Source organism: Girardinichthys multiradiatus, chromosome 1 (genome assembly GCF_021462225.1).
Source record: "Girardinichthys multiradiatus isolate DD_20200921_A chromosome 1, DD_fGirMul_XY1, whole genome shotgun sequence".
In the NCBI taxonomy this organism is placed as follows: domain Eukaryota; kingdom Metazoa; phylum Chordata; class Actinopteri; order Cyprinodontiformes; family Goodeidae; genus Girardinichthys; species Girardinichthys multiradiatus.
Genome location: NC_061794.1, coordinates 36,680,550 through 36,700,898, shown reverse-complemented (window position 1 = coordinate 36,700,898; position 20,349 = coordinate 36,680,550). Strand labels below are relative to the sequence as shown.

At 36.6% G+C, this 20,349-nt stretch overlaps 2 protein-coding genes across 3 annotated transcripts; one reads left to right on the top strand and one right to left on the bottom strand.

Annotated features, from left to right (window-relative positions):
- Nucleotides 1-5,041: 5,041 nt before the first annotated feature.
- Nucleotides 5,042-10,669, bottom strand: LOC124867847 (eukaryotic translation initiation factor 4E type 3-like). The gene is made up of 7 exons (XM_047364501.1): nt 10,194-10,669; nt 9,389-9,461; nt 9,043-9,137; nt 8,435-8,495; nt 8,290-8,356; nt 6,577-6,732; nt 5,042-6,470 (listed from the first exon to the last, which is right to left on the bottom strand). Exons 1-7 carry the CDS (start codon nt 10,343-10,345, stop codon nt 6,424-6,426), a joined length of 651 nt encoding a protein of 216 aa, XP_047220457.1. The 5' UTR covers nt 10,346-10,669; the 3' UTR covers nt 5,042-6,423.
- A 36-nt stretch (nt 10,670-10,705) lies between these two features.
- LOC124867837 (serine/threonine-protein phosphatase 4 regulatory subunit 2-A-like) lies at nt 10,706-19,060 on the top strand. 2 transcript variants are annotated; one of them, XM_047364481.1, is made up of 9 exons: nt 10,706-10,871; nt 12,258-12,339; nt 12,465-12,635; nt 14,063-14,156; nt 14,262-14,299; nt 14,396-14,470; nt 14,590-14,736; nt 16,526-16,788; nt 17,886-19,060. In XM_047364481.1, exons 1-9 carry the CDS (start codon nt 10,838-10,840, stop codon nt 18,194-18,196), a joined length of 1,215 nt encoding a protein of 404 aa, XP_047220437.1. In that variant the 5' UTR covers nt 10,706-10,837; the 3' UTR covers nt 18,197-19,060. The 2 variants fall into 2 exon arrangements, with proteins under 2 accessions (XP_047220437.1, XP_047220443.1); XM_047364487.1 differs by having other exon boundaries at nt 10,825-10,871; nt 12,505-12,635.
- The last annotated feature ends 1,289 nt before the right edge of the window (nt 19,061-20,349 follow it).

The following is a 20,349-nucleotide window of genomic DNA, read 5'->3' as shown; positions in this document are numbered from 1 at the left end:
AAGAAGCTAAAGGGGTAAGCCGATTGTAAAGGCAAAAAGTGAATACTTTGTTAATTCATTTTCAATCTTATTCTGCAAAAAATAAACGTGTTATCTGGTTGTTCATCAATTTTATCCGAGCTTATAAAAAAAGCTAATCATAGTTTTTTTTTAAACAAAGTGGTAACTCTTTAGGGATAGAATTTTCTTTTTGTTTACATTAAACACTTTAAGTTGTATTAATTAAAAAAAGGAAAGGAAAATTGATCTAGAACACATCGCTAAAAAGAGCAGGTTCTTTATTCTCAGGTTAAAGATGCACAAATCAAAAATTGAAAATGGCTGATTTTCCCCTTCACCAGCTTTAACCGGTGTCTGTTTTCTTTTTTCTTATTCATCAAATTCCTCAAAACTAAATATTTTTGGCTCAACAAATCCATCAACCCACATCATGCACTTTAATACTTGTTTCTGATTTAACAGAAACCTGATGATCTTCCATTGAGACATAAATGGGGAAATTTTTTTTCTTTACTTTCTGATGAGAACCTCATCAAACAATCTGCAGCACATTTTGTTTCCTCATATGTGTTTTAGTCATTAGAGAACCCGAATCAGCAGGTCAGGCTTTAAAGAAAAATGCAAATCTGTACAGGCCAGAAAAAGCCTAAATGCTGCATCTCTACCTCAGACTCGACTCGATGTCTTAAATCTCCAAAAGAAAATTTGTAAGTAAGCATTTGTCATGAAGTTTATCCAACCAGTAATCACACAATTAATTCTTCATCCCAATCCTTTTATTTATTTATCATTATTTTAATTTGTCATCCACTAGCTCAGTTTCAGTAAGCAGTGTTATTTAATAACACATATTTGGAAAAGATATGGATCACAGATTGAAAGGTCTGGTCGAGTAAATTTACATACCGTAAACAAAACAAAAAACTATTAAAGTTATACTACTGGAACAATTATAAACTGTAATATCCAACATAAACCAAACGTTTCAGCTAACTGCCTTCTGAACTCAGCGCAAGATCAGCCATTTCACCCGCAGCAGCTACAAAGATGAGCTTAAAACTTATAAATGATCAGTCATACATTCAACGTTAACTGTGTTATTGGAATATTATTACCTTTAAGTTGTCTCGAGGCGACGTGATCAAATCCGATATCCGTTAATGCAAAGCACCGCAGTTATAGGTTTCCGTTGACTGGAGCCATTAGCTTACATAAGCTAGATAACCAGACAAACCTTGATACTTGGGTCTAATAGGTCAACTATACAAAACAACCAAGCCCAACATATTTGCGGTATTTTCACAGAAACGCAGTTTGCAACGAACATCGCGGGTGGCGTTATGTTAACATCAGCTCTAACAAAAGCTATATTATGGGTCCTGACGTTAGCTCAAATGAAGCGTTTCTCTCCCTTCCTTGCTGCGCCTTTTGGTGATTTTCAAAATAAACCTATTGTTTATTTCTATAATCCTTTAATATGTGCCAGTGAGCTGGTACATTGTCGTTTACTCACAGAAATATGTGCGATCGGACAGTCTTTGACGCTGGGTGGTGTCAGAAGATCCCTCGATGCTCTCTGCCTTCCTCGGTAACGAGCTAGCCACAAGTTGCTAACGGGGGCGTGGCTTGGGTAAAAGTAAACAATGGTGACGTCATGTTAACACGAGGACCCCAAGCCTTTTTCATTTTTGACGCAAGTCACCGCAGGAAAAAGAAAACGTCTTTCTTCTTTGAAAATATGCTTCTTTTTTTCATGTAAATAACTGAATGAATAAATTGAATTAAAAAAAAATAAAAGAAACTATGCAGTGTGCAAGATGTTAATAATTTGTTTTTAATTTGATCATAAATACATCTTGACTCGGATAAGTTTGGTTTCAAAAGCAATACATTTAATGTATCTTTTAATTAAAATAAATAAATACATAAATGAATAAAGCGAGAAAAAACCAATAATACATAAATTGCTAATACATACACTTTTTTATTATTTTGGTTATGAATAAACAATAAATCTGAGGTTCAGAACACTAAAAATAAAATACAATGAAACTAACACAATAATAAAACAAACAAAAAACACAACGGCCTTTGAGAAAGAAAAGCATTTTTGAACATTTAAAACCAACACACCAAGTGTGACAGAAGTCCAAAAGACACAAATTACTGACACAATTTGTTTTTGTGTTTGATTTTGCATATTATCATGCTTTTTTGTGTGTGTCCGTGTCATTTAGCATGAATTACAGCATCAATCTGTGGCACTGCTGAGGTATAAAGGAAGCCTAGTTTGCTTTAACAGCTTCATAGATTTTCTATAGAATTTTGGTCAGGCCAGTAACACCATGGTTAAATAAACCAGCTTTTGGGCAGTTACCAAGTCCTGCTGGAAAGCGAAATCTCCATAAAGATTGTCAGAAGAGGGAAGCATGCACTAAAACTTCCTTGTATACGAGTGCTCGGTATTTGAGCTTGAAAAAAACACAGCTGACTAACATCAGCAGATGACATGGCACCCCAAATCATCACTATGGAAACGTCACACTGTACCTCAGGCAACTTAGATTCTGTGTCTCTCCACTCATCCTCTAGATTCTGGGACCTTGACATTCAAATGAAATGCAAAATTCACTTTAATCTGAAAAATAGTGCTTTGCACCACTGAGCAACAGTGCAGTCAAAAGCAAGGAGGAGACTTTGTCTCCATTTCAGCAGCGAGTTAAAACAAACAATTGTAGTTGTAGCCCATGTCCTGCATATGTCTGTGCATGGTAACTACTCTAAACTCTAAAATGGGGTTTGTTTCACAATCCTTTCAAGGCTTCAGTTATACCTGTTGCTTGTGGGCTTTTTTACAACACCTTTTCCTTTCACTCAACTTTCCATATGAATATGCTTGGATACAAGGTGAACAACTAGCTTTTTTACCAATAACTTTTTGTGGCTCACCCTCCTTGAGTAGAGGGTCAGGGACTTTCTGATGGACAACTGTCAAGTCAACAACCTTCCACATTATTGTGTAGTTCATAACATTACCACAACATGAATATTACTGTATTCAAAATTATTTTTATATTGGTCTTAAGCAATGTTCATATTTTCAGAGATCAAAATTTTTGTACTTTATTAAATGACATCACAATTCACAGAAATTAATGCTTGAAATATATAATTGTGTGTATTATATCTATAGGTAAGGGCCGGGAGGTGCAAACCAGCATTACAAAACCTGAAACACTTTTACAAAGCCTGGGATCAATTTACATTTGAGAAAACAAATTTACATTTCAGAAAACACATTTCAATTTAAGAAAACAAATTTACATTTCAGAAAACACATTTCAATTTCAGAAAACCAATTTACATTTCAGAAAACACATTTCAATTTCAGAAAACCAATTTACATTTCAGAAAACACATTTCAATTTCAGAAAACAAATTTACATTTTAGAAAACCAATTTACATTTCAGAAAACACATTTCAATTTCAGAAAACAAATTTACATTTCAGAAAACAAATTTACATTTCAGAAAACACAACACGAAACACTTACTCCGACGCTGACCCGGAAGTGATAACGGGAGCCGTCCTGGTGACCCAATCGAGTGGCGTTTTGCGGCACACATATGAGTAGATTAACTCGGTTTTGTTTTTCCTGTGGTCGGTTCTTAGAGTCTAAAGGAGACAGCAATCTCCATTCGTGGCAGTAGCAACTAGAAATGGTCCGTCCGCCGCCGGAGGTTGCAACAGGGGGCCAGACCAGCACCGGTTGCCGCTGTTTTTGCCGAAGCAAATGCTGATTATCGGCAATAGGTTGTCAGTATAGTTATTACTTATTGGCTGTTATTCAGTAATTACTTTCAAGTGATTACGTCACTATTAGTTATTTAATAAACAGTGTTAGACCCATGGCATTAGGTGGCTGTATTTACTTGAGATGGAAACTCATAATCATAAATAGCATTATATGTATGTATAACGCGCTGAAAGGATGACAAAGAGACATTCCACAAACAGTCGGTTTATTATAGATCATGAATGGTTATTGTGAATTGTTACAGAGAATATAATGAATTATTTAAAAACACGCCAGAGGGTGCCAGACCAGCTGTAAAACATCGTGAATTACGGCAGTGGCGCTTGCTGAGATCTTGGTAAAAGCAATATTTTTAAATGAACTGACTCGTGGTGATTGATGTCATTGTTGCTGTTATTTATATTAGATATTTAAAAGTCCAACCGCGAATATGTAGATATGACATTTTTCTTTTTGTCACTGTTTTATGTTGTACATTGTGTGTTCACTATTGTGCATTTATATTCCCTAAGCTTCCACGCTTATTAAAACAAAATTGTTTCCAGTGCCCAGTCTCACTTCACGTTGACAGAACACACCCAGATGCCACTCATCAAATTTCACCCACCGCTGATGTGAAATTTCAAAATGAAAGCCCTTGAAAATAAGACATTTTGGATATGTATTTATAGCAAGAAAACGGATTGTTTCCAGTGATTACGCTCACTTCAGACTGACAGAAGGAAACCTCCAAATGTCACTCAGTAAATGTCACCAACTTTGATGTGTGTTTCAGCACAATATGTTTTCTGAATGTTTCACTCTTTGAATTAAATTGCTAAAATACAATCATTAAAAAAAATTAAATGATTATCCTATTCATTGTGATGCACCTGTATAATGATGGCTACATAAACTTCTGATCTGCAATGAAATGTTTTTACTCCAGTTTCTTATGCCCAAACTTAGATCCAGCAGTATGTATTTATAAGGACGTGACCACAAGAGGGAGACATTATCAGAGCAGCCACTATGAAAGTCGCTATAGATGCAGCAGTACCTGACAGAAAGAAAACGTATAGATTAAACAGGTCATTTGTAAGAAGTAACATGTGGACAAAATTTAAGTAAGCACATAAATTTGAAGGCATTGCCGACATTTCGGGGTGAATATTCAAAAATGCACGGGCAATATGAATTTTAACACCCGAACACTCGAATATAATATTCCAAACCATAATGAATAAAAGTTCAGAATTCTTTATTTTTTTTATGTCCAACACATATAAATCCAACAGTGAAACATGACGATGTACAATTTCACCATGTTGAACAGGGAGGACTTTAACATCGTAAACAACTGATAAACACAAGGCACAATCCAAGATCAACAATCGGTTATGAGATCTCGGATCTGAAGTGATCCGTCAGCAGTATATATATGCAGGACAAGAGTATTATTCCTAAACAACAGCGTGCACTTTAATGAGCATAGGAATTACTAACAAAGGCTAAATAAAGTAAGTTTGCTAAACTGTGTTATTTTCAGATTATTTCTCGTTTTGATGTGTATTTTAATAAGAGGAATGAAAAAGGGCACTGCCTTAGTCTTAATGAGTACTCCACAGCTCTGCAGTAACAAATGACATTTGGTTAACCCGATTGTAGGCTACAAAAATGCAGTTAGTCATACTACCTGGAATGATTTTCACACGTATGGATATGAGAGAAACTACAGGAGATTTGGTGTAGACACAAGCTACAAATCCCCTGGTGACCGAAAACTGTAAACTGCAGGAGTTACAAATTTAATCTGAACAAAGATCAATTAAAAACAGAACACCACTATGACAATAAAATTATCAACTACTACAAAAAACAAAGCCATGAAAAAACAAGCAATTTTCAAACAATTTTACATTTCATCAAAAAGTGACATAAAACCAAAGTGCATTTAGTCTCCAGTATCACAACATCACATAAACCTAGAGGGACTATTAGATGTCTTGCACACACATACAAAAAACAAACGAAACTAGGTGCAAAATGGAAACCACAACAAAGAACATTCTACAAATTAAAATTAATTGCATATATTTCCCGGAATCAAATCAAGGTGTTTTGTGCATTGAGGTTATTGTATTCTATCAACAGCATGCTCCTTTCCTGCTGTACATTATTTGTTTAATGGAACTTGACATTTCCTGTAATTAATTACATTGAAAAGATCTAAGCTTGGTTAACGGCACATTGTATTTTAGAGAGCATCTAAAAATGACTAATATCAACTTTTGCATTTATAAAACTTTACTGTACAAAAAACCCCTATAGAAATACATTCAAAGATAACATTAAAAAAAAACTATATTATAGTGTATTGAACCATATTAACTGCATTTTGTTACAAATTTCAGAGATTCTCATGTGAAATTAAGTTTTATTGATTGAAAATACTTGAGCTAAACTGAGGTAATCAAGGGGAACTAGAGTGATTTCTAATCTACCTGAGTAACTTAATGAATAACTGAATATTCACCGTATTTAACCTAATTTAATTTATTAACTGAATAACTTCATGAGCAAAGAAGATTGTTGCACAACTTAAAACATCTAATGTGCAAAACATTTAGTGTCTTGTTCGACCTCCTTCAAAAGCGTGGTGCTCCTTGTGTGCTAAAAAGATAATAGAAAACATAACAGGAGAAGGTAAGCAAAGTGCTCAAAAATGTTGTAATAAAAACAAAAAAACAACAACATTCAATGTAAAGAAAATACTCACGTTTATAAAACACAGCTTTAAAAGGAGTCTGAGGGAGGAGCTCGTAGATCTTTCCCAAGACGTTTGACTCGTCGGCACAGGAAGCGTTCCCATTCCAGACCTGAACTATGTCTTCTCTGTCCCTTACGCTGATGCTGACCCCAACTACTTCATCCCCTGTATACATAGAACCACACAATAAGACACACTAGTCGTGTTGCACTTAGGACAATAACAATATCCACTGCGAAGATTATGACATAGTTTACGTGAAAGAAAAATCCCAGTTAAAAGAAAAGGCAAAGTTTATATAATTGATCACAATTTGATCACGCAAGATAAATATTTTTCCACACATCAAAGATGGACTATCATTTTAGGTAAACATTATGTTCTATGCTTTGCTATGTAAATTATACTAACTTAATTTATACCGGGATATGAAACTAATCAGCTGTTGACTCTCTCCAAGCATGTTTTAAAAGCACAGAAGAATAAATATATCACTTTTTAATTCTGATAGGATGCAGATTAATCTCCTTGGACCTACATTATCACCCACCTTTATTGCCCCTAGGGGATAAATGTGCAAAAACCCTTAAAATAAATTCAGATTTTGCTGAAGTGCCATGATCTGTCACTAAAAATGTTGGTGCAGCTTTCCAACAAATATCTACAAAATTTCTTTGTAACTACTTTAAATCCTCCTTCCTGTAAATGTTGGCAGGACAAACCTGAGTCCTCATCCCTACTTGATTCTTACAACAGAGACGTTTCAGGCCTCTTAGTGCTCTGATTGTAAATCCAGGCAAGTTTATGTGATTAGCAATTTTCTTGTAATAATTTCTGACTCATGAAGATCAACACACATCTATGTCTTCTCTTAAATGGCATGTTTTCATGTATTTCCCCTTTTGTAGAATGGCCAAGGAATTAGGTATCTATGTCGCTTTATATGGAAGTCATTAAAAATAAGTCATGGATTACAAACTAAATATTCCTTAACTCTCTGAATATTTTAGTAATGAAAAGTATAACTGAACATGCTTTAGGTAGATTTATTGTACAGAAACGTTTAGCAGTTGTCATTAAACGTGTGGTGTTTGGGATTTTTTGGCTACATTATTTTAAGGAATTTTATACATCTTTGCCAGGGGTCCCAACATATGTGTAGGCTCTGTCTGAATGAGCCAGCAAAAGTAGAACACACACCAGAGAACTGTAACTTTTATCTGAAGAGAAAGTTGTTGACAAGTAGTCTATGAGTATTGTAAAGACCTTATGCCTCCATATTTTCCAAATGGAGCATTTTCCCTTCAGACTGCCTGTTTACTTGTGGTTAAGTCAAGTGAGGAAACTCTCAATCACTCTGGTTCTATAAGAGATCTTCCAAATCTTGCTTCCCAGTCAATATAGGCTCCCTTTTATTCGGGCTTACTTTCTCCTTAACACAGTTTTTACAATGTGGTATTGTATAAATAATATTCTGAATCTGACCATGTTAAAAACCAACTGAATAAAATAGGACCAAATATTTGTTTTAGTTTATTTGAATTGACTTATTTTGTCCAGATAGAGCTCTGAGATGACTTCTTGTTTTAAATGTATTTATATATAAATTAATTTAAGAGAACTGAACATCACAATAGCTACTACAGTTACACCATTGTAACTCATAAACTAACTTTAAGCCATTTTATGTTAGCTCTGAATTATGTATTCAAAGACATTTACCTGAGGCACAATAATCACTGAACTGTTCTCCAATAGTGGCCAATAGCAACTCCTTCCACACAGACGACTGTAAATATGAAGACAGGTTGGATTAACAGAGATGTCAACTTGCATGCCAAGTACAAAAGAGTGTTATTCAACTTACAGTACACTCTTTGGGTACTTTCATCTTCCAAACACCACCTTTAGCGTTGCTTTCTTCTTCCCTGTATGCAAACCAGAAAGAACATTGCCAAATATTCATCTTGGCAAACACATTAGGAATACAGGGCACCAATCAGAGTTTAATTTTGCTAAACTGCAGTGTCTGGTTTTATAAAGTTTTGACCTGGTGACTTCGAGAGATGGATCCTATCAGAAGAACACTTCATGGTTGAATGAAGACCATTTTAAATCAGAATCTGCCAGGGAGATGGATAATTTTGGCATTAAATGTATTCCTCTGATACTGTAGATCCTTATCTTTAAAGATTACCAAAAGGGAGTCAGCATTCCCAAATTCAGAACGCTCCATGACAGACAGACGTTGAAATTCAAGAGGATAAACATACATAACAAAAACAGTTCCCCTTTAAACAGTTCCTGACATATATGGGCTTCCTCTGACCCTGAGAAACATCCTCCATACTGAAGAGTGTTACTGCACACTTCAGTGTGCTCAATAGCTCCAAGGTCTCCAAGTCTGGTCACCAGGGGTTTTTGTCTGTTTCTCTTTAATTAAAAAAAATATTTGACCCTGCCAATAGAACTCACCAGAGTGGCTTCCTTTCTCCCCTCATCAGATGATAGCTACATCTCAGTGGCAAGCTGGAGACACTTGGTATGTTGTTGTAAACTCGCCAAAAGTTCTATTGTGTTGCCAAGGGGAAAGGAGAAAGCAGTTGATTTTTTTTTTTGTGATGATTTTACTCACGCAAAAAAAGCACATTTTGCCTAGTTTGACATCAACTACAATGAAAACATATATAACCTAAGGGCTTTATGAGAACATTCTTATTATTAAAACAAATAACTAGAGTTTTAAATCAGACTTAATTGTATATGCTTGATTAAAGTGCAAATGAAATATTAGTATAATGAAAACAGCCAATGATCTCACCTGTACAGTCTCCACTGTGTAGATTTTCTTCAGGTTTGACTCACACTCAGCTGCTGTTGTTCCTGGTAGAGATCTTACCAAGAAAGACAAATCAAAAGGACTTTAAGCACCTTCTATTTTAAATATGAACATGTTCAAATTACTTTTTTATGTCAGCTACATTAATCAGATATGCCACTGCTGCCCTCTGTGCAGACAAATAGAAGCAATGGTGAGGTGGGAGGGAATCAGGTGACAAATAAGCCAGTAAACAATACTGACCCCATTTGAACACATAGTGCATGTTGCTTGTGATCAATACTGTTATGAATACATAATATTATAATAAAAAGGTGTGAATTTTACATTTTTCCTATTAGTTAATACAAATTTGACCCACAAAGCTTAATTTGTAATCAAATGTAAAAGGAGACACCAGCAGTGACTCAGCAAGCAGTGCTGAAAGCAGACACTGACCTGGTTTTGTTTATGATTATGTGTAGCCACCAGTGACTTCATCCACATTACAGTTGTGCAAGTCAGGAACAGAACAATTTCTTAAATCACTGTTTTTGTTGTAATAATGCTTTAACATATAATTTATTATTTGTCAAATTTCAGAGTTGTGTATTATTCAAAAAATAAAAAATAAAAACTGTTTATTTTTCTATTTTCTTTGCAACCTTATGATAATAACTGGACAACAATGGTCAATTCTAGGGCTGTTCTTTGTTCCTTGAATGGGTCAGCCAAAGAGCTCACTCACATGCCACCGACAACAGTTTCATGACGAAGCAGTAGGGAGAAAAAATTAATAATTTCTTACCTATCAAGCCAGAAAGTCCAAGGAGAATGTAAAGGCAGGATGTCATTTTCCCGGTTATGTAAAATCCTTCCTATATCTCTGTCGCTGATATGAATGTTTTTCTCCAGGCTGGGTGCTGAGCTCAGTTGTAATGCAGCTAATGGCACTGCCATTCTTAACTATGAAAACCGGATAACTTCTTTTTGGAGAACTATCTGAGTAGGATTCGCACACAGGATTTTCTTCAGAGCTGTGGTTGTTTATATGTATATATATATAGATTCTCTGGGTAAATATCCCAGACCAGCTGATGAGTCATTGGTCGAATCCCCAGTTAGCAGAAAAAAAAAAGACGCTCTCGGATTGCCTGCCTGCCCACAGTACAACAGAGCGATCTCGAACTTTCTATTACCAAAGCCGTGACATGCCTGAAAACGTAAATATAGTTAGTTGCGTGATGGGATCAAGCTGTTCTTGAACTATACGAATTTATTTTTAACCCCAAATTATATAAATACTTTTGTTGATCTCCATCTCTTCCTCAAAAGTGCAAACGTAATTGTAGACATGCGCAGTTCTGCACTGCCAGCAGCTTTGTTGAACTGCTACCTGCTAGCTGTTCTGCTAACTAAAAAGCAATTCCTGTTTGTGGACTGGACACAGTTATGGATATCGACGCATTATTGGAAGCGTTTCAAGGCAATGTTTACAATTATCCTAATGAATAATAAGTTTTTAAAAATGTTTAAATTAACTGCCTTTTTCCCACGTTAAATCGCTATTATTCGCTAACTACGTAACGCATGTTACCCCACGAAATGTAGCTTTTTATGTCTAATGTTTAAAGAATACATTTGGGAAACGAGATGTTAGCCTTTGCTTGGTTTGACTACTTTACACGTACCTTTTTGGTAGAAGCAAGTCCGTTATATTTCAGACTTTTTACCCGTTTACATACTATCTGACACGGTTATGTAAACAGCTAGCTCAGGAACAACCTGCTAGCAACACACCGCTAACTGATTTAAAATGAACGTGTGGGTATTTTGATATGTAAGTCTTTCTATTGTTATTTTACCTATTTATTTATATTTTCCTATGATAACATATGAACTGAAATTGTTAACATTATGTCAATTTGCATGGTGTGTGTCAGGTATTTTGAAAGTAGAATGAAGTTGAACAAGTTTTACGGGCTACATTTTTCCAGGCATTTGCAAACAACAAACGGTAATCTCCGAAATCAGAATATCATTAAAAGTAAATGTATTTTAATAACTCATTTAAAGAATTATTGGCAATATATGTTTCGGTGTTTATTGATGGTTATGGCTAACAGCTAATAAAAATTAATTGATGTCTCAGAAAAAATTAGTATAAGGCCATTATGCTTTGTCATTGACAGCCTATATGAGGAGGTTGTCAGTAGTAAGGGTAAACCACGAAAGGTCATTACGAAAGAATCTAGCTGTTTCAATGTGTTGCATCAAAGCATCATAATGGAAAGCTGTGTGAAAGGAAAAAGTCTGGTAGGTGCACAAGCAGCCTTGAGAAGACTGTTAGGCCAAGGCTATTCAAGACTGAGGGAATATCACAAGATGAAGGCTGCAACTATAACTACAAATACAAGTCACTCTTGGGTGATCACCCCAATGCGTTGTTGCATTGGTGCAGTAATTAATGCAAAAGGAGCCCCAACCGTATATGGATTGCATATAATGTACTGTGCATGGGCATAATTTTCTTTAGGCCAACATTTCTGTGTGAAAAATACTTTTTTCCTTGGTCTTGTTTCTGAGAAATTGAATTTAGGGGTTATTTTGGCTGCAGGTCATGCTCATTGAAATTGACAAAAATAAACACTTAAAATATAGAACTTTGTGTGTAATTTTTTTGATATTTGAATTTACCGAGATGTACCTGTAATTGTTGAGTGTCTTTCAGATTTAATTCTCATTTAAGGCAGGTTTATTTCAAGTGTATAGTGTACATTCATATGTTCTGATGTGCTCATTTTGTAATTCACTTAGTTTAATGTGAAGTACAGTAAATATTTATACCCCGTTTACTCCTTTTGACTGACAGATTTTGAGAAAAGAGGGAAGAAAGAGATCTGTCCCTCACTAGAGCAATTCCTGTGTCATGTCGCCAAAACAGGACAACCGATGTGAGTAGGAACTTGCTTAGCTGACCCATTACCAGAATGTCTTGATGTTTTATCAATCATTGTTTTGAAATAGTCTTACTTACTGACTTACTTTACTTTTATCTAACACTACTTGTGCCTTTTAGGATCCCATGGTCACAGTTCAAAACATACTTTTTGTTTAAGATGGATAAAGTGATGGAGGATTTTCACGCTTCAACACCAGAGGAGAGAGACTCTCACAATCCAAATGTGGAATATATTCCCTTTGAAGAAATGAAGAAAAGGATCTTAAAGATTGTGGATGGTTACAATGGGTGAGTGAAGCATAAAGTAAATCCTCTGCAACTAGATAAAAGAATAAATAAATCAGAAGCTTGCATACTCATCTAAATAATAAAAGTAATAAATAATTAAAGTTAATGCATTGCTGTAAGGATATGCGGAGTTCTATGCAATATTTTTGGGGGTTTATATTCTAAGTATAATGAATTCACGATTAGCATGCCAGTAATATTTTTAACCTTTTGAATGAAGTCTCACTGAAGTAGATGCCTGCCCAAAATGTTAAAGGTCACAGAGACTGTTAAAAGCATTGTCTGAGCATAGAGAAAAATAGAGTTATGAAAGTGTCAATTTATTTCAAGTAATATAATTTCAATATTCTGCAATATCACAGTTTCCTAATCTCGCACACCACTGCATTGTTGCCTGTAACCCTGATTAAAAGCAAGAATGCACAAATCATTGTACAAATTAGAACTTTATTTATTTCATACCCTTCTGAAATGGCTTCTATACCAGCAGCCCCTTTCAATCTGTGATAGACGCATTATCTCTCCGCCTTGTGATCCTTGTGACAGATCCAGTAACAGGGTGTGGGATCTAAGGGCACACTTCCCTGTTGCATGTCTGAGCCACCCTGAGAGAAGTGACGGTACGATAAAAATCAGGAGATTTTAAAGTGAGAGGATGTTGCGTAACAATTGTGACTTAATGTTACCAGACAAAACAAACAGAGCAGCAGCAGGAGTCCATGGGTGCAAACAGAGCAGAGCTACCGTATGACCGTATTGTTTCTGTCTAGTTTGAGAAATACATTTTTTAGTAGAGTGTAATGCAGGAAATGAGATGTTCAGATGGCACACAACAGCTTTGCTTGTATATAAAGCACTGAATGTATTTGGACAGCCAGTGTGAGGATGACAATACAGAGCTCAACCAGACATTATTGGAGAAATGGGAAATTTTCCGACACATTTTATGGTGACTGCTCAGATGAATGCAGATGTCTTATACGCCATCCCTCTTTGTTGTCCTTGTCCGAACTGCATAACCTAAAAAAAAACACACGATCCTGGGATTTTGCCGAAAAAACTGATGTGATCTGTAAAGGGGTGTTTGTGATGAGATATAAAAGGTGTTAGCAGCTGCAATAGTGGTTCATATATCACAGTGGCCTTATTTTTTATGTCTTACAACCATCTAAATGAGAACAATTACAATAGTTCCTCAGGTAGATTCTCCGTGTGCTTCATGTTACAAAAAAACATGGTAGGCAGAAGGAGGAAAAAGAGTATTTAATTCTCAGTTTCCTACCTTGTTTTCATTGGTTTGTCCAGCTTTTGTCCTTTTCCATCTCTGCTGTGATCGTGTTTGCTTGTCAGTTTTTTTTTTTTATGTTCTGATGCAGGTACCAAGATATATTTACTTTTACTTACTATATCTCTGATAACCTTTCCAGGATTCCATTCACCATTCAGCGGCTGTGTGAGCTACTTACAGATCCCAAGCGTAATTACACGGGTGCCGACAAGTTTCTCAGAGGCCTGGAGAAGGTGAGATATAGATAAATCTTTATGGTCTAAAATCCATATTGTGGTGGCATATAATGTGTCGCTATACTTTTCTGTTCTTTTTTTAATTTCTTTTGTTCGTTGCAGAATGTAATGGTGGTAAGCTACCTGCATCTCACATCAGAGTAAGTACATCAGCTACCAACTTTATTCAGATGGCTGCAAATTTGAAAGTAATATTAACAAATACCTATTTGTGTGTCTTTTTACTTCCTTAAAAGAAAAAATGGGACATCAGCTGTGAACAGAATGAATGGAGTGATGTTTTTTGGAAATTCCTCTCTATTTTCAGAAAGGTGGGGGTAATGCACTTATCATTGATGTAAATGTCTGACATTTCTTTTTACAAAAGCAAAGACAATCACAGTCCTGGAAGGGTAGATATAAATCTGTTCATTGTTGTCTTCTTGAGCAGTCGAAATGTGAATGGACCAGGCACGCCGAAAACACTCAACAGACCAAAGCTGTCATCGTCATCTTCACTTTCCACCAACGGGCTCCCAGAGTGTTCAGCCAGTAAAGAAGCAGATGCAATCACTGAAGCAGAAGAGCACCATTTTAGGTAATTATGAATGAGCGTGTAGTACGGCATCTTCTACGTTTATTGGCATTTGTGTTAAAGATTTGTTAAAAAAATAAAGAAAACTTAAAAAATAAATTAAAAGATCATAATTTTTAAGAAAATCATTGCTACCACAATCACTTACTCCCCTCTTTTGACAAGAGGACAACATCAAGTCTTTCTATAACATTACATAAAGTTGAGGCATACCGATCGGAGGGTCTTTGATCTCTAGGGGATTTATGTCAGAGGACTGAGATGGCTACAAAAGAAGGTTGATTTTGTGTATTGTGAACTATGTCTTTGTTCATCTGGCCATATGTTTTAGTCTTGATCCTGCTAAAGAACCCAGTTTCTTTGTGCAACATTTCCTAGTATTTCCATGCCATGCACTCTAACAAGGTTCACAGGGCCTTTGGAACAGAAACAGGCCCACAGCATCACAGATGCTCCTCCATACTTAACAACAGGCATGAGGTGATTTACACATTTCCATCCTATGTTTCACATCAGACCCACTTAAAGTGTTTTCTGAAGAGCTTCATCTTAATCTTGTCTGTTTTAAACTTGTTAATTATTGTCTCTGTGTAGATATGGGCACATTTAAAGAGGAACTAAACCACAAAATAAATTTTTTTTTGCAGATAAACTATAAATCAGGCCTTAAGGGTGCTATCTGTATGTTATTGTGCTATTTTTAAAAATTTCATGTAAACCTGTTTAATTCTGGAATATTTGTCCTGAAACCATCTTAGTGCTGCCCCCTTTGGGTTGAACGGTGGTTAACGGTGGTGAATTTTCCTGTTGGTTCCAATGGTACAGCTTGGTACATGTCTATGTCATGGACCCGCGTTCCAGTATAAAACCATCTCTCTCAGACACGCCCCCTTAGCGAGTCAGGAGTTGAAATTGCACCTCCACTGCTGTGGCAGCGCTGGCTTCGGGCATCGCTGAGTCCACCGTAAAGCCTCTCTTATCCTCCGATGATGAGGGGTGTTAAAAATCCTCCACCTCGAAGGGTCTATCAATGGCAAAACTACCTGCGTCGCTCTGCTCACTCTCCATGTTTCTATATATCAAATTAAGCTAGCTGCCACTTTCCCTTATCCCCCTGACCAGCTAAACTCCCTCCGCTCATCCCCACACCTTGTCGTGCCCCTCAGTGTCTGTTGACGCTGCCCACTTTGATGGCATTCAGGATTTATCTGGCAGAGTTATTTTTTTACATTGGGTTTAGTTCTACTTTAAGATGAGCAGTCATTTTCTTCTAGCCAAATTACATGAATGAAGTAACTGCAGATGTAATGTGAATGAAGTTACACCTGCAGTTCTTTTTAAATATCATGTTCTCTTGTCTTTTATGCTTTGAAGAGTAGCAAAGACAAAAAGGGCTTCCGTGTTACATCTTAGTTATATCCCAGGGAAATGGGAAGGCTTGCATTAAATTGTTTTAGTCATATTTATTTTACTGGAATTGTAAGGGTTGTTAATAAATCTGGCATCAGTTATATTTGTAATAACACACATTTTTCATTTGATCCTTACTCCCCACTGAATTAAAGTAATTGGATTAAAGCTTTCATTTTTTTAAATTCAACATATTTTGCTAAACAAGATTTATTTATTTTAAGTATTTTAACCTATATTTAGTGGGGATGCCAGTAAGTATGGAGGAGGGTATGTATTCAGTTCATACAGAATGTCAAGACCTCACATTAATAATCAGATGTTGCTCAGTCTTTAAAAGCCAAAAAACATGAACAGTACCACTTGGTTTGTTGTGATGCAGTGAAACACCACCTTTAGAAGATGAGATGAAACCAAAATATGGAATAAAGAACAAACATCCAGAAGAAGACGAAGAATCTGACGGTAACAAACAGGAGTCCAAGAAACTGAAGACTGGCAAAACTGATGATGAAACAGAAAGAGAAGAAGATGTGTCATCTCGTCATAACGGACCAGAGAACTCATCAGAGATACCAGAGTCAGAAGAAGACACTGGTGGGGAAGAGTGCAACCGTGAAAAACCCTGTAATTCAGACAGTCATGGTATGTGTGAATTCATCCTTCCTTAGGCTTGCTTGTACTTACTGAGGCCTTGTACACATGTAGCAGGGTTTTAAAAAAACAAATATCGTTTTAAAAAATAATATCGTACACGTGAGGCTTTTCAGATAAGTTTTCATCCACACCAACAAGCAAAAATACACCACTGAGTGTTGTTAAACACTCCAGACGCATAGGGGGCAGTGTACTGCAAAAATGAAACCTATGTCAGCCAGTCAGAATGTTTCAAAACATTCACAACCTCCTATTAGGCATAAAACGTGGCGACAGGAGGTTCATTTGTGAGGACAGAAAAAGAAGTTGAACTTCTATTCTTAGAATATAAAGCTGATAAAACACAAGGGTGTCGATTGAAAACACAACAAACCAAAAGTGTCGGAACCAATGTAATCAGCACCTCTCTGACAGCATTCATTTTTTGCTCCACTGTATGGCCGAGTCTATAAACAATGGTCGCACATTTGACGTCAGCGCCGCAATATTTGTCACAGACAGTGATGTGCCGAACCATAAAAGTCAGTTTGATCATGCTCAAAAACTGAGTTTTTTTTTTAAATCTCCACTTTGGCCAGAGTTTTCAGAATTATTAGTTTTTAGTGGTTATTAGAGTTTATGTGTGGATGAAAGGCCAAACCGCATAAAAAGTTGTTTTCCCAGATATCCGCCTACGTGTGGACAAGGCCTGACACTTCAGGAGCATTTTGTTGGTTTAAAAAGACGAGCAAACAAAAGCATTGTTAGTTTGTACCAATATGTTTTTTTTAAACAGTGCTGCCCTTGCTCGCTTTTTTAATTTATTGCTTTAACTTCTTTGAGGGAACCTTTTTAGTTTGTCAAATGTGCACAAAATAGACACCCAATTCCTATTTTGGAATGAAGCATTTATTTGCATTCCTTTTCTTTTAACGTCTCTAGATCCAGCAGTTTATTATAGTTCAGATTATTTCATAAATAACTTTTAAATCACTTGCAAAGGTGTGATTCGTAGTTGTAGTCTTTACCACCTTAAAAACGGAAATGACGTGATTGTTTACTATATTCTATTATAATAAAAGAAGTGCCATATTCTTTCTTTTCAGAGCAAAGCAGCACACAGTCTAAACCAACTGAGAAGCAGGGAAAGTCGAGTGAGGCTGGTGCTGCCATCGGTGTTCAGCGCAACATCTCTGTGGAACAGTCGGAGCAAGCTGCTCCATCAGAGACACATTCAACCTTCGAGCAGAACAATGCTACATGCAGCAGCAGCAGCATTAGTAGCAGCAGTGATGCAGAGGACATACCCAGTGAAAAGGTCTCTTCTTGCAGTAATTCCCCTGAGCTGTCAACAGAGGGTGGTGCTGGAACTTTGGACAATGCAGAGACACCATTAGAACCTGGAGAACATGACTAACTTGAATGGCATGCCAATTGACTTGTTTTGTACACTGTGTGATGCAACTCCAAGGGTCTATCTGTAGCACTGTGGATCTTTAGGCTTCAGGACCAAGAGACGTGGACTTGGAGACTTCTTAGAAGGATCTCGATGTCTTCTTCTGTTTCAGCTTCTCACGCCCACTGGTCACCAGATCTTTAAACTGGAAGGAGATGATTTAAGTGAAATAATGAAGACTGCCTTTTTCACTGTACAAAACATTTTTTCTAACCTTTTTCTGTCTGATTTTTTATATCTGAACATCTAATTTAACACAGATAACGTATTCAGTAATTTCATCAGTTATTTGGTGTTTATTTCCAAGGAGAACCATTTTACAAAGTTGCTTTAGAGCAAGCACAGACATTTCAGATGTCTTTTTTTGTGTATGAATGCTGTGTAGAGATGAATGAGGACACATTCATAGAAGTCTGCTTTTATTTTGTATAAAGCACATACCACAGGTATATTTCTTGTCTTCATGCACTTCACCCCTTGAAAGCTGTAGAAAATTTTGTTTTGCTTTTTCTCTGTGAAGCCAATATAACACTGTTGCGCCAGTAGGGAGCACTTTCGTCAAACTTTGGTTTGTCGTTAAGGTAGCCATTTAAAATTCCAACTCTGAAACAAAACCCAAGGTACTTTCACTTTCTGTGCGTCATACCATAGTTGTAAAGCTGTCTTTTTTAAAAATTGAGGATTTTAACTACTTATCTGTAAATAAGCTTTTGTAAACTTGTAATACATGTCCACATCCTTGGTAAAACTTACTGCTGGAAACTGAAGGCTTGAGCTTGTGTGTTAGTATTCACGGAAAGCAATAAAAGCTATTAATGGAACTGATTAAGCATCTTGTTTATTTGAGTTATAACACAACACATTTTTTCACACATGGAGAATAACAGGTGAGGGAATTCTGGAAATAGCAGCTAGATTTAGTTTTTTGTTCTCAAATGTCGCTTCATAATAATAATGGCATTTGTGGTCACCCAACATTAGTTATATCACCCTCTACAACTGTTGGCACCCCTGGTAAGATCTGCATCAAAGCCTTAAAATTAAGTACATAGTTGTACAATCTCACGTACAATATACTGCTGCAGTTCTATGATACCAAGATTTTTTTTCATGTCTTATTGTCCTCGCTATGCGTGAAAATACAGTGCCTTGTGAAAGTACCGTATTCACATCTCTTTTGTTACGTACCAACCACACCCAATATCTCTCAGTGGGATTATATGTGACAAACACAAAGTAGTACATAATTGTGAAGTGGAAGGTAAATAATGTAAATCGTTAAATCATTTTCGAAATGTTTACCAAAACAATCTGAAAAGTGTGACGTGCATACAGGTCCTTCTCAAAATATTAGCATGTTGTGATAAAGTTCATTATTTTCCATAATGTCATGATGAAAATTTAACATTCATATATTTTAGATTCATTGCACACCAACTGAAATATTTCAGGTCTTTTATTGTCTTAATACGGATGATTTTGGCATACAGCTCATGAAAACCCAAAATTCCTATCTCACAAAATTAGCATATCATTAAAAGGGTCTCTAAACGAGCTATGAACCTAATCATCTGAATCAACGAGTTGACTCTAAACACCTGCAAAAGATTCCTGAGGCCTTTAAAACTCCCAGCCTGGTTCATCACTCAAAACCCCAATCATGGGTAAGACTGCCGACCTGACTGCTGTCCAGAAGGCCACTTTTGACACCCTCAAGCAAGAGGGTAAGACACAGAAAGACATTTCTGAACAAATAAGCTGTTCCCAGAGTGCTGTATCAAGGCACCTCAGTGGGAAGTCTGCGGGAAGGAAAAAGTGTGGCAGAAAACGCTGCACATTGAGAAGAGGTGACCGGACCCTGAGGAAGATTGTGGAGAAGGGCCGATTCCAGACCTTGGGGGACCTGCGGAAGCAGTGGACTGAGTCTGGAGTAGAAACATCCAGAGCCACCGTGCACAGACGTGTGCAGGAAATGGGCTACAGGTGCCTCATTCCCCAGGTCAAGCCACTTTTGAACCAGAAACAGCGGCAGAAGCGCCTGACCTGGGCTACAGAGAAGCAGCACTGGACTGTTGCTCAGTGGTCCAAAGTACTTTTTTCGGATGAAAGCAAAT

Coding starts and splice junctions, on each gene's coding strand:
- LOC124867837 (XM_047364481.1), top strand. CDS start 10,838: ATGGATATCGACGCATTATTGGAAGCGTTTCAAG. Junction 14,300..14,395: donor TACCTGCATCTCACATCAGA/GTAAGTACATCA, acceptor CTTCCTTAAAAG/AAAAAATGGGACATCAGCTG. Junction 14,471..14,589: donor TCCTCTCTATTTTCAGAAAG/GTGGGGGTAATG, acceptor CTTCTTGAGCAG/TCGAAATGTGAATGGACCAG.
- LOC124867847 (XM_047364501.1), bottom strand. CDS start 10,345: ATGGCAGTGCCATTAGCTGCATTACAACTGAGCTCAGCACCCAGCCTG. Junction 8,357..8,434: donor AAGTACCCAAAGAGTGTACT/GTAAGTTGAATA, acceptor TCATATTTACAG/TCGTCTGTGTGGAAGGAGTT. Junction 6,471..6,576: donor TAAAGCTGTGTTTTATAAAC/GTGAGTATTTTC, acceptor TTATCTTTTTAG/CACACAAGGAGCACCACGCT.